We start from the raw sequence: 12850 nt of genomic DNA on the forward strand, positions 1-12850 counted from the left end.
AGTTAATATAAAGCCTTCTTTATAACCCTCTCACAAACAGCTTGATACCAGTACATGTTGCTTCTTGGAGGTTTCGTCCACTCTTTCAAGCAACTAACTGGACAATTCTTTAGTTGTTTTCTGGCCAAAAAGAAATTCCAACAATCCCCAACTTATTTTATGACCATCGTCAAGAGGCAAATGAGTCCCTCTGTGATTATGTCAAAAAGATTTAGTGTTGCCACTATGATCACAAAGGAAGACACCGACGAATAGGCAATTCAAGCTTTCATTGCCAGAACGACCCACCAACATCTCAAATACATCATCATCAAGAATCTCCTGAGCAAACTCTTCTACCACTACGAAATAAATAAAAGTTCAAAATTCATCCTTAATATTTTTACATAATTTCATAAAAGCTTTTTACTTTTAGTTTATTATAAGTTACTTTTTCATAAGTCTATTAAAAGATTTTATTTCCCACAGTTAAACATATTGTCTTCATTCTTTCAACAATAATTTTATATATTTACCTATATTAGATTTATATATCAAATATTCTCACACAAAAGTTATATCAATACATATTTTAAGGGTTTAGTTTTAATAATTTAATGCCTCAACATTAAAGTGTATAATATATTCAAAATAATACAAGTATTCTATATTCCAAAAAACAATTATACATCTTCAAAAAAATTATTTACACTCAACCCATACATTGTATACTATTTATATTTATATTGAGCTATAAGTTGAAAAAGGAATTTTAAACACAATCTAAGATTATATTTGTTATTATAAAAAAATTTATATTTATTTTTAAAATTTAAGAAAAAACTTATAACTCTAGTTTTAGATTTAATAAGACATGATTTATGTTTATTTGAAATCTGGTATATAACTGGATATTTTTAATAAATTTATTATAAAATATAATTAATACTATTCAAAATTAGTAAATACTTTTTAAAAATATTTTAGGTTTAAATTAAAATATTGAATATTACCTAATTTTTGAATATTAAACTTTTGATATGTCGATAAAATTTTGTATACATTATTGTTAATAAATCATTTTTATAAAATTAAATAAAATAATTTTAAATTTTAAATGGTTAAATTACGATTTTTTTTCATCTTTGACAGTCAAAGATGATCTGCATCTCAGTCGTTTGGAAACCACCAAACAGAGAGGTCCCTTAAGTTGAAAACGGATGGATCCTCAATGCGAAATCCCGAGTCAGCGGGAGCAAAGGCTGTTATCTGGGACCACGCCAGTTCTTGGATTGTTGGTTTTCATTGACGCATTCCTCTCTCAACAACTATGGAAGTAGAATTTTGGGCATTACTAGACAGAAAGAATTTGAAGATTAGGCAATTAAAAATTGCTACTTTCATTAACAAATTCTAATCTAACATTTCACATGCTTATTGAGGAGGTAACAAGTGTGCCACTTTTTTTTTTATTAAAGATTATTTTTGTATTTATAATCACCTTCCTCATGCCCTCTTTTGTTTTCTCTATGCTCTATTTATGAAGTTCCCTTCTTGAAAAAAAAAAAGAGAGAAATGAAAGCCGCCACGTGCAATTGCTTTAGATACAAATATTTGCTTTAAAAATTATAATATAATGAAGTGTACTTTAAGTGTTAACAACTAAAAAGGAAAAATCAAAATCCTTTATTTTCTCTCAGATCCTAACTTCCAACTCCTCTACCGCGATATCTCTCTCCCGTCCCAAGGGTCAAGATTTTTTCTCACTCACAAGAATAAGAAAGAAAGTAGGGAATGGCAATGGCGGCAGAAAAAGAATCAACGTCGATTCCACTGAGTCAAGCCGAAAGTGGTAGTTCCGATCCCGAAGATCTGGCTAAGTCTCCACCTAGCTCCCCCAATTCCTCCACTCGCAAGGTTTTTTTTTTTTTTTTTCACTTTTAAATTTAGGATCAATCACTGAGTTTTCAGATCTTCGGCTTCCTCTTGAGATTATTACTCCGAATGCAACTGTAACTGAATCGTCTCAAATAATGTACTTTGTGACTAACTACAAATAACGTGGGAAGTGAAAATTGTTAATACAACTCAAGTTTTTTTCATTCTCTCGTATCCAGTGTGTTTAATTGCTATGAACTGGTTGAGTTCAAAGCAGAAATTTTGTTGTTTTTTGAATATCTCCGCCGATAGGCTTCTGTTTAAACAATGGAAAATCTTGATATTCTGATTATGTTTTTAGCTATTTGAGTGTCAGAAACTAATTGACAGCAGTGTATTAGGAGGATGGGAATGCTAAGGAGTTGGGATGCATGTTTGCAGTTTAGAAAATATTGTGAATTTGAATGACCTGTATGATGGAGTGCTTTCAAGTTCAAATTTGTTCATTTTCCTATGTTGAAATCATTTATGGAAATTCAAGTGCTCTAATTTTCGAGGAATTTAAATATTTTTCAAGTCATTGTAATGAAAGATTCAGAGTTTGACTACTTTAGTGGTTCTAAAATCATGTTTGAAGTGAACCAAATAATAAATATGTGCTAGTTTCAATGAATTCTTAGAAAGAATGGCAGCGATTAAAGAACTTTTAGAATCTTACTTCTGTGCTGATAATGAATGAAAGGGATTCAAATCTATTTTTAAGTCTGAAATTAATGTTTCAATGATTCTTCAGGCATGTTGTTTTGTTCTCCAGAGTTGGTTCTCGAAGAAGTTCATGACTGGATGGTATTAAACTTTGGTATCTTCCGAAAGTTTTCATTTCTCTTTGTACCTTGTGATATTTCAAGACTGACCATGTTTAACATGAAAAATTGCAGCGTGGTCCTTTTTCCTGTTGCAGTTACATTTTTCATTACTTGGTGGTTTATTCAGTTTGTTGATGGTTTCTTCAGTCCATTATACGAGCGACTTGGCGTTGACATATTTGGTAATTCCATCTGTATCACTCATGGCTTTGATGTTTGTTGAGTCTTCAAGTGTTAGTAAGTTTATGAGTACTTTCCTCCTATTATCAATAAATAACTATGCTTCCCTCTTATCAAATCCCAAAATTCTTCATAATTTTAAATATTTCATTAAAAAAAATAAACCAGCTTATAATCGTATTAAGTTCTATAAAGAAATTTAAAAAAAGATAGAACTCAAGATAATCATTATTAAGGTTGTTCACTCCATAGTTATTAAGATTGCTGCTAGAAGTTGTGGCCTGCGGTTTTAGGGGTATCGTTGTTTCCCTTTTCCTAAATATCATCAAAACATTTATGATTTGTCTAACATTTTACTCAGTAAATTTTATGATCTATTTGATATGATTATTTATTATCTGGTTCATTCAAAACATACTGCTTCATCAAAGAAAAACTTCTTTCTCTTCATTCTTGCATTGTATGCAGATTTCTTTAGTGATTTTTGTGCTCTGAGCAATCATTGTCTTAGCCACAGTTTATATTTGCAGGACTGGGATTTATCACATCCCTGCTCTTTGTCTTCTTTGTTGGTGTTTTTGTTTCATCATGGATGGGAGCTGCTGTTTTCTCAGTGGGAGAATGGGTCATAAAGCAAATGCCCTTTGTTAGGCATATATACTCAGCCTCGAAACAAATAAGTGCTGCAATATCTCCAGGTTACACCTAATTAACTTGTATATTAATATGATTTTTACTCTAAATTTAGTTAAACAATGATTTGCATTCGCTTAAGTATAAACTGCTTTATCGACTTGGAATTAGTCTAGTGTGTTACCGTTGATAGTTTTTTTAACGATTCAGAATTCAGAGAATTCTTCCCAATGTTTTTAGGATCGGACCGGTGGTTGAACTGGACCGATTCAATTAAAAAATCATTAAAAATTCAAAATATTAAAAAATATTTTTAAAAAAGCTTAATTCTCAATTTAGCCTCTAAAGTATACTCGTTTTCCCACTTTGGTACCTAAACCTTTTTTTTTGTCCAAATTGGTACTTAAAAGTACACTTACTTCCCAATTTGGTACATAAAGTATGTCTCGGTTATATTTTTAATCTAATTTTGACAGCCTTAATTTTTTTTTTTATAATCAATCACAAAATACCAAGCGGTGTCTTTATGTAAAAAACAAATATTTTCTTTTATTAAATGTATATACATATTAAAAAAATATAAAATGTAAATAAATATATAAAAATTCAGAAAAATATATATAAAATCTAGAAAAAAATATAAATTTTGAAAAGTTTATAAAAATAAAATTTACGAAAGAAAAACGATAATTGAAAAGAAATTAGTTGAAATTAATAATATTATTACAAAAATGTAAAAAATTGTAAAAAAAATATTTTTAAAAATTTTAAAATAAAATATTTTTATAAATTCTAAAACATACAATTATAAAATTCTAAAAAGGTATTTAAATTTCAAGTTTTAAATTTAAATACCTATTTTAATTTTTATAACAATTTTCAATTTGTATATATTATTTTGAATTTTTAAAATTTATAATTATGTATGATTTTGTTATTTTAATCAATATAATATATATAATATTAAAATAAAAAAGACACATGGCGTGTTCTAATAGCGCCACGTGCCTGGTCAACGGTTGGTCAAAGTAATTTTTTTAATATTTAAATATTTAAAATTATAATTTTTTAGTTTTTAATTTAAATGTAATGTTTTTGTTTTAAATAAACTTAATTTTCATGTAGCATTTTTTCATTGGCCAAAACATGCCACATGGCGCTTTTTCATTGGCCAAAGTTGCCTAACAAATTTTTTTAATGTCCTTTACAGAATGGACCAAAAATGGAAGAAATTGATACTTTAGGTATCTAATTGGGACAAAATAAAGTTTAGGTACCAAAGTGGGAAAATAGGTATCCTTCAGGGGCTAAATCGTGAATTAAGCCTTTTAAAAAAGACCTGGTTCAACTGGTTTTTTTAGCCAGTTCAACCGCTCCATACTGGCTCTTGGTCCAACCTGTTGAATGCCATTCTCTAGACTGGTACCCCGGGTGGTTCCCATTCCAACCAGCCAGTCCGGTCACGTTCAAACATCATTGCTTCCTCCTGTTGTTAAATGTCGAATTAATTATCCAAGGGATTTTAAAGAAATTTTGCTATATTTGCACAAGTAAGTGACTCAATTTGGTTTGTGTGTTTTGCGAATATATACATTCTGCTTCTGAGTTTGGTAGTTCAAGGGTCAGTACTCTACTCGTATCCTTTAAAGAAATATTTACAATATGGACATATCATTTCACAGCTTGGCAACTAAGGAATTTTCAATTTTGCTTGAAACACACAATGACTTTATCCTATTTCTTTTAGATCAAAATACTACAGCATTTAAGGAGGTGGCTATCATTCGTCATCCACGTGTAGGTGAATATGCGTTTGGCTTCATTACATCTACTGTCATCCTTCAGGTGCTATTTTTAAGTTCATCTCTTCTTTTCAAAACATGCATTGTTTTTCCATGTATACCATTTCAGCTTGACATGCAATCATGGATTATTCAAGGGGAGTTTAAAAATGTAATTTACCTCTTCTATGCCTGCGAATTGTTTTAACATGAAAAGAATATTATCAAGGGTTTTATTAGGGTAAATAATACTTCATAAAACAACTTGGCATGAGAAGGTCTCTTGGGTGCCTATCAAGTTGGGTGTTTATTGCGTTCTCTTAGCTTATTTCTGCTCTAGAGGAATGGGATTTGATGATATAATCTGCATTTGTTCACATTAGTTGAAGATATCATTTTCTCTAGCTGGTAATCAAAATTTTCAAACAAATGCATTCTTTGTGATGGCTTGCTTATTTTTCAAATGATCCTTTTTGAAGGAAGTTTGTATTGTATGTCCAAGGATTCTGAAAGAGACTTATTTCCCTGAAGACCTTAAACCTTTATTGTCAATCCAAAATCTTTACAGTTGCATGTATAAAATGAACTGCATTTGGCAGCCAACACATATGTGGATAGACTCATGGGCATCCTCGTATCTTTGAAAGGCCTCCTTTGTCTATGGGAGAAGAGCAGGGCATAACCACCACTACTGGGAGAGAGAACACTAACCTTAATTTCTCATTGGTAGAATTTATGCTTTCTGTGTGTGGGGTGGAATGTCTTTGGATGGATGGGTGGGTAGGATGGGTTGTGTGTTCGATTAATTAAAAATATAAGAATGTGCCTTATGCATTAATTCCAGCACAATCTTCAGTTTAGTAAATTTCTAGTCTTAGGGAAGATGGTTCATCCCTTTCTAGTTTGATACTTTATAATCTAGTTTGCTCTGTAACAGACTTGGTCACAGTCATGGAAGACACAAAATCTCCATAAATGAATGGTTTTCCTAACTTTACTTGGATATATAGTATGCAAAACTTGTTCTTGTGACTCCATTTGAATGAACATTGTTATCTTGGTTATAATTTTTGAGTCATGTAATAGCCAAATTCTCCTTCAAGGAATTTTTGCTTTTTCCCCTACAAGGTCCTTTAGTGGTTCTGCTTGTTGATTGTGTATTTGTATTGTAGAGAGAAAACGAAGATGAAGAGCTATGCAGTGTTTTTGTCCCAACAAATCATCTATACATTGGAGATATCTTCCTAGTGAACTCCAAAGAGATCATAAGGCCAAATCTCTCAATCCGAGAAGGCATAGGTATGTCTGTATTTTACTTGGCGGTTTTGTTGTTTGTATATGCCATAAAGAGCTTAACTATAGAAAACGATTTGTTTATGGTTGAGATTAAGGCTTAATTGAACTTACATGACATCTTAGTGGACCTTTCATTTACTCTTGACATAATCTAGTATTTATCATTCAGTTATTCGTGTATGTTAGGGTGCATATAGAGAGAGGGGGTGGATGGAAAATATAATATTCTTTATCGATATATAAATAAATTATTTAAAATGACTTTGTTTCTTAGTCCCATACTCTCATGGACAACCTGTGAATGTCAGTTTTACACCTTGGACGCTTCAATCATTAACCATGTATCTTCATTGTTCTTTATTTATGTGCAGAGATCATTGTTTCCGGAGGAATGACAATGCCACAAGTAATATCTCCCCAAGAAAGGGTTGCTCGGCCAAATGAAAGAATCCCAATGAACAGAATGGTGTAATACAATACTGAAGAGGAACAATGTAAGGTAGCTCAATATGATTTACTTTGATTCACTGTTAAGGTTGGTGGACAGCATGCTATGCTGGTATTAGGTTGTTGACTTTGTTGATTGTTTATACCTACCATTGAATTTGCGTGTCTCGCCTTTTCTTGTTAGTGTATTTCTTTGTTGCATCAAGCTCTGCATAAATATAATTCCAAAAAATTAATGTGATTGATTGATTAACAATTAACCAAAAAATGTGACAAACTTTTGTGTCGAAATGTGTTTCTCATCATTTTGTAGTAATGATATTTTGAAAGCTGTAGTGTTTGTTAAATCAAATATATTAGCAAAGTTTCTTTAAACTAGGCTTAACTTATAAAATAATTAGTGTTTAGCCAATAAACAAATGATTTCGGATGTGTTTATCTTTGTTTCTTCCCCGTCTTTAAATCTAATATGAAGTTGTTAGAGAGAGAAAGTTTCTCTCTTGTTTTCGAGGGGAGCCTATTCACTGAAACCTTATTACGGCCACAATAGCATTTTTTGCATGATCATTTTACCAAACAAGAGGATTATTGTAGTATGATGAAATAGAATATCTATTTCATCTAACCAAATATGTCCTAGTGATTTTAATTATTCTTTTTATTTATATATTTATTTATTTTTTGCTATAGGGTGAATTCTTTAACAAATGAATAAATAGTCATGACACATGAACATGTTGCATACAATACATAAAATAAAGTTGATGCACAAATATTATTCTACTTAGAAAAAGCCTAGATAGGAGAGAAAAATAAATTAACTATAACCGCATCACTGAAAAGATTAAGAAGCAATCTAGAGATGTCTCACTTTGATTAAACTATTGATATTTGCATCGTAACCTAGTCATCATTAGATCAACCTGACGACAAATATCGTCAGTTAAGAACTCATTATCAAAAGTCCTAAGAGACTCGCTGTATAGATGTTGCATAAAAGTCAAGTCTCAAATGGCCTTTTCTCCTCAAGATCTCCAAGTCTAATTTTGTGAACACTCTCTTGATAAGATTCTTCAAGAATGATTTTGAATAAATTTGAGAGTGCCCTTGTCTTGATAAATCTCATATATATAAGTCACAACATAACTAGAGACAAAATTAAAAATAAAAAAACTAACTAAAAATAAAAGGCATAATTGTAAAAAAAGCCCTCAACCTTTGGGGGATTTTGGATATATGCCTTTAACATTTTTTTTTCCTAATTTCGGCCTTCAACGTTACGGATTTTTCATACATCAACCCAGTTGAAACGGTAACTGTTAGTCAACAGTCGGTCAAAAAATTGGTCTATGTGGCGTTCCAGTTGACTAATGATGTTGCAAAGATTTAAATAATAACATTGATGTGGCAAAAAATTTAAACAAATTTAATAAACATAAAAAAAAAACCTTAAATCTCCCAAATCATCTCAAACCCCCCAAATTCGAAACTTTTTTTTTTCCAAATTTTAAAATCCCCAACTTGTTAAATCCTCTAAATTGTGAAATCCCCAAATCCATAACATTCGAAATTTTCATTGAATCCTTGAAATCTTAAAATCCCCAAATCTTGAAATTCCTAAATCGTTAGCATTCCAAAATATTCTTGAAATCCCTAAAACTTTTACGAACCAAATCATTGAATCCTTAAAACTTTTAGGAACCAAAAAGCTTCAACAATCGTGAGCAGTTTCCATAACCCAAAATCGAAAGGTAGGTGCTTTCTTATTTGTTTGTTGGAAAAGTAAATTCCATTTTCGACTTGGTTTGTTGGTTATTTTTTTATTTATTATTGCAATTTCCGTGCCACAATGTAAGGTTTGTTTTGTCAATTTGTGATGCAACAGTGGTCCCAATGTTGTCGATTTCTGTTACCCAAGCAAAAAGATGTTAAAATTGTATACATGTGTTACTGTTTTGTATTGTATTTAAAGAAGTGGTCTCAATGTAGGTTGTGAGGTTTGTTTTTTATTTTTTTGAATTTTTTTACTTAGAAAATTGTTTATTTATGCTTTGGATATGCCATCAGGTGAGGAATATTATATTATTTTGCACTTGGGTTGGCACTTTGTAAAGGACCCAAATGTTAGATTTTTAGGTAGGGAAGTGATTAGGCTTAAAGAGGACCCAGACATAATATCTTATTTTGAATTATGTAAAATAGTGAAAATTGGGTAGGGTTTAATACTGTCATGTTAATATATTTTCATGAGCATGGTACAGTAGGGTACAAAATAATCTAAGGGTGATTTATGATGACACTTCCACCATGGCTATGTCAGACTTTTGGGTCAAGTTACCTATATGTTGAACATAAGGTTGATAACCCTATAATTGTAAACGAAATGTTTTTTTTTTTACTACTGGGGAAGGTGATGTTAAAGGGGTAGAAGTTAATAGGGAGGGTGATGATGAAGGGGTAGAATGTGATGGTGAAGCTGATTTGGAAAGTGTAGAATTTGTTGGGGAAGGTGATGTAGGAGGGGTACAAGCTGATGCGGAGGGTGTGTCTGCTATTGATATTGAGTAAATGAGTGGTGGTATGGAAAGTGGTGGACAAACTAGTTTAGGGTCTATTGTTGGAGAGGATAATAATAGAGAAGTTGTTGTTGATGAATATGCTGGTGATGTTGCAAACATCAGATAGAGTGGATAATGTTGCCGATGAATATGCTGGTGATTTTGTAACATCAGATATGCTGGTGATTTTGCAACGTCAGATAGAGTGGATAATGTTGTAAGTTGTGGAAAAGAGGAGGATGGGAATGAGACTGAGGTATAAGACTCAGATGAACATGGAAACTTGGTTGGGTCCGATGAAGATGAAGAACATGAAGATAGTGAGAGAAGGAGGAGCAAGTTTCTCTTATACAGTTATAAGTTAAAATTTAGTTTGGGAATGTTGTTTAAAGATGACAAATAGTTTAAGAGTGTAAATCGAAAGTACCCCAAAGAATGTAGAAAACAACTGAAGTTTATTAAGAATGAACCAAAAAGGGTGGTTGTAAGGTGCATTGTTTCCTCTAACTATCCATAGAGAATTAGGGCTAGCTACAGTCCTGTAGTGAAATGCTTGTAAATAAAGACATTTCAGGATGAGCACCATTGTTCGGTTAGTTTTAAAAACAAAATGGTGATTGTTGCTATGATTGCCTAACATTTTGAAGCAACTATCAAGAATCACCCTAAGACGAAGCTGAAGGAAATTCAAAGAAAATGTGCTTCTGAGATGCATGTAAATGTGACCATTGACTGTTGTTATAGAGCGAAAAAAATAGTGAAGGAGAAAATGGCTGGAAATCATAAGGAGGAATTTGGTCTGCTATGGGACTATGCTTATGAGTTAAGGTCAAAGATGCCAATAAGCACAATAAAAATGGCTTTTCAAAGGGTGACAGCAGACTTCCTTCCTCATTTTAAGAGGTATTATGTGTGCTTTGATGCACTAAAGAGAGGCTGAAAAGTAGGGTGTAGGCAACTCATTGGGCTAGATGGTTGCTTCTTAAAATACCTATTTAAGAATGAATTTTTCATAGCTGTTGGAAGGGACACAAACAACCAGATGTTTCCTATTGCATGAGTTGTGGTTGAAGTGGAATACACTGATTCATGGGCCTAGTTTCTCAGTCTCCTATCAAATAATTTGGGCTTGAAAGATGGGTAAAGGTACACAATTATTAGTGACCAACAAAAGGTTAGTGAATATGCAAATTTAAGTTTGGTATTGTTTTTTTATTCAATTATTTGTATTTAACTAAAATTTTCTAACAATCTATCTGGTTCATTATTTTGAATTAGGGCCTTGAGATTGCAATTTCTAACATATTGCCAAAGGTGGAGCATAGGAATTGCGAGGGTGTTTGCATATTGGTCAAAGAGGAAGTTAAGGAAATCTTGTGAGTGTGATTTCTAGCAGATTATGAAGTGCAAAACTGATAGGGATTGGGATGATCTATGTTCAACACTGGAGAAGAAATATAAGGATGTTTACGATAATTTGATGAAAAAGTCTCCAAATATGTAGACTAGGGCATTTTGATGGACTATTTGTAAATCAGATATAGTTGATAACAATTTGTATGAAGCATTCAATTCAAGAATTGTTGAAGCTAAGTTCAAAAGCATTATTAGAATGCTTGAGGATATTAGGACCAAGATGATGACTAGGATAGTACAAAAAGTGAAGTTATGTAATGGATGGAAGCAAAATTATGGTCCATTGGTGAAAGCTAAGTTTGATGCCAATAGGAAAGACTGTGTAGAGTGGCAACTGATATGGAATAATAAAAATAGATGTGTGTTGAGGAAAAGAACTTATCAATATATAGTGGACCTAAGTTAAAAGATATGTAGTCGTAAAAGTTGGCATATTAGTAGGATTCCATATTCTCATATATGTGCTACCATGTATCACTTAGGGCTTCAGCCAGATGGATATTTGTATGAATGTTATCACATCGATACCTACAAGAAAGCTTACAATTTTCCAATGCATTAGGAAAAAACTAGTATTAAGCCAGTGCTATCTCTTATTGAAAGAAAGATACCTAGAAGGCTCAAAAAGAATAGGAGGATGGCCAAAGATAAACAAAAAAAAATTGAAGCTTGACCACTTGAGTAGGAAAGGTTTACTCATGACATGTACTCAATGTAACCAACATGGCCATAACAAGCAGTTTTGCACAAATTCAAAATAGGTACAGTGCTGTTCTTCAGTTATATATATTGAGTAAATTTTTTATTTTATTTTTTCTAACCAATGATTATGATCCATTTTTTTGCAGCAAGATGCACAACCATCCAAACAAAAGAGGAAATCTCCCATTAAAAGGTCAACTACCTAAGATAAATCTAAGGGAAAGCAAACATTTTATGTGAGTTTCTTCCTTTAACTATTGATCAAACATTGTATACTGTTTTAATATTAATATAAAATACTCTTGTAGTCTGGTAGAACCACAAGGAGCATGATGATAGCTTCATGCTAAGATGGTAGTGGATAAACTTCTTCAACACCCAATTCGTGAAATAACAAGCGACAGGCTCTCCTCGACCATCTAGGAACACAAGAATTAGTTGTAGGAAACATGAGTAAATCATCGCTATTTTGTTTTGAATGACTTTTGCTGTTTGTCTTGTGATTCACAGTAATAACTTGCTATTGAACTTGTGTAATTACATGGAAAAAAATGTAACTTCATTATATATATTGTTGTGTTTTCTTTAGAATTGGGGATTGTAAGGCCCAAATTTTGCCCGAGGCCCAATAAACCAAATAAATAAATACAATACCCAATTACAGCCCAAATATTAAAACCCTAAAAGCCCAATTAGCCTACAACCTTAACTAATTTTTAGTAAAAAAAAAAAAGAGAAAAAAAAACCTACCCACCTCCACTTGCTCCACTTACACCTGCAAAAGCCAAAAGAAGAAAAAACAAAAAAGTGGCATAAAAGAAGCAAGAAAACAAGGAATAGATAATAGCAAATCCATGGTATTTTGGCTATAAAGCCTGAAATCCCGGATTTTTTTTGGGTACAAAAACAAGAATATTGTAAAAGGGGGGAGGGATTTTTTTTTTGATAAAAAAAAGAGATTGAAGAAAAAAAAGTGTAATCTCTCTGAAGATTTTTCTTTAAAAAAAACAGCAAGCAAAACAAAAAAAAAAGATAATAACAAAGCCATAAAAAAAAAAGAAGTGCAAACCGCTTAAGGTTTTTTTTTTTTTTTATTTTATTATTCAATCTATCT

General features: G+C 31.8%; 1 protein-coding gene and 1 long non-coding RNA gene across 2 annotated transcripts; both read left to right on the forward strand.

Annotated features, from left to right (window-relative positions):
* The first annotated feature begins 1508 nt into the window (after nucleotides 1–1508).
* On the forward strand, nucleotides 1509–7351 carry LOC108468055 (protein LIKE COV 2-like). Its single transcript, XM_017768913.2, has 7 exons — nucleotides 1509–1896; nucleotides 2651–2703; nucleotides 2796–2905; nucleotides 3434–3601; nucleotides 5284–5381; nucleotides 6490–6616; nucleotides 6985–7351. The coding sequence occupies exons 1-7, from the start codon at nucleotides 1774–1776 to the stop codon at nucleotides 7083–7085; spliced, it is 780 nt and encodes a 259-aa protein (XP_017624402.1). The 5' UTR covers nucleotides 1509–1773; the 3' UTR covers nucleotides 7086–7351.
* Nucleotides 7352–11887: 4536 nt separating this feature from the next.
* On the forward strand, nucleotides 11888–12305 carry LOC128281598 (uncharacterized). Its single transcript, XR_008271846.1, has 2 exons — nucleotides 11888–11972; nucleotides 12045–12305. It is a non-coding gene; the product is annotated as an uncharacterized LOC128281598 (long non-coding RNA).
* Nucleotides 12306–12850: the final 545 nt, after the last annotated feature.

The sequence above is a fragment of the Gossypium arboreum genome, chromosome 10 (assembly GCF_025698485.1).
Source record: "Gossypium arboreum isolate Shixiya-1 chromosome 10, ASM2569848v2, whole genome shotgun sequence".
In the NCBI taxonomy this organism is placed as follows: Eukaryota; Viridiplantae; Streptophyta; class Magnoliopsida; order Malvales; family Malvaceae; genus Gossypium; species Gossypium arboreum.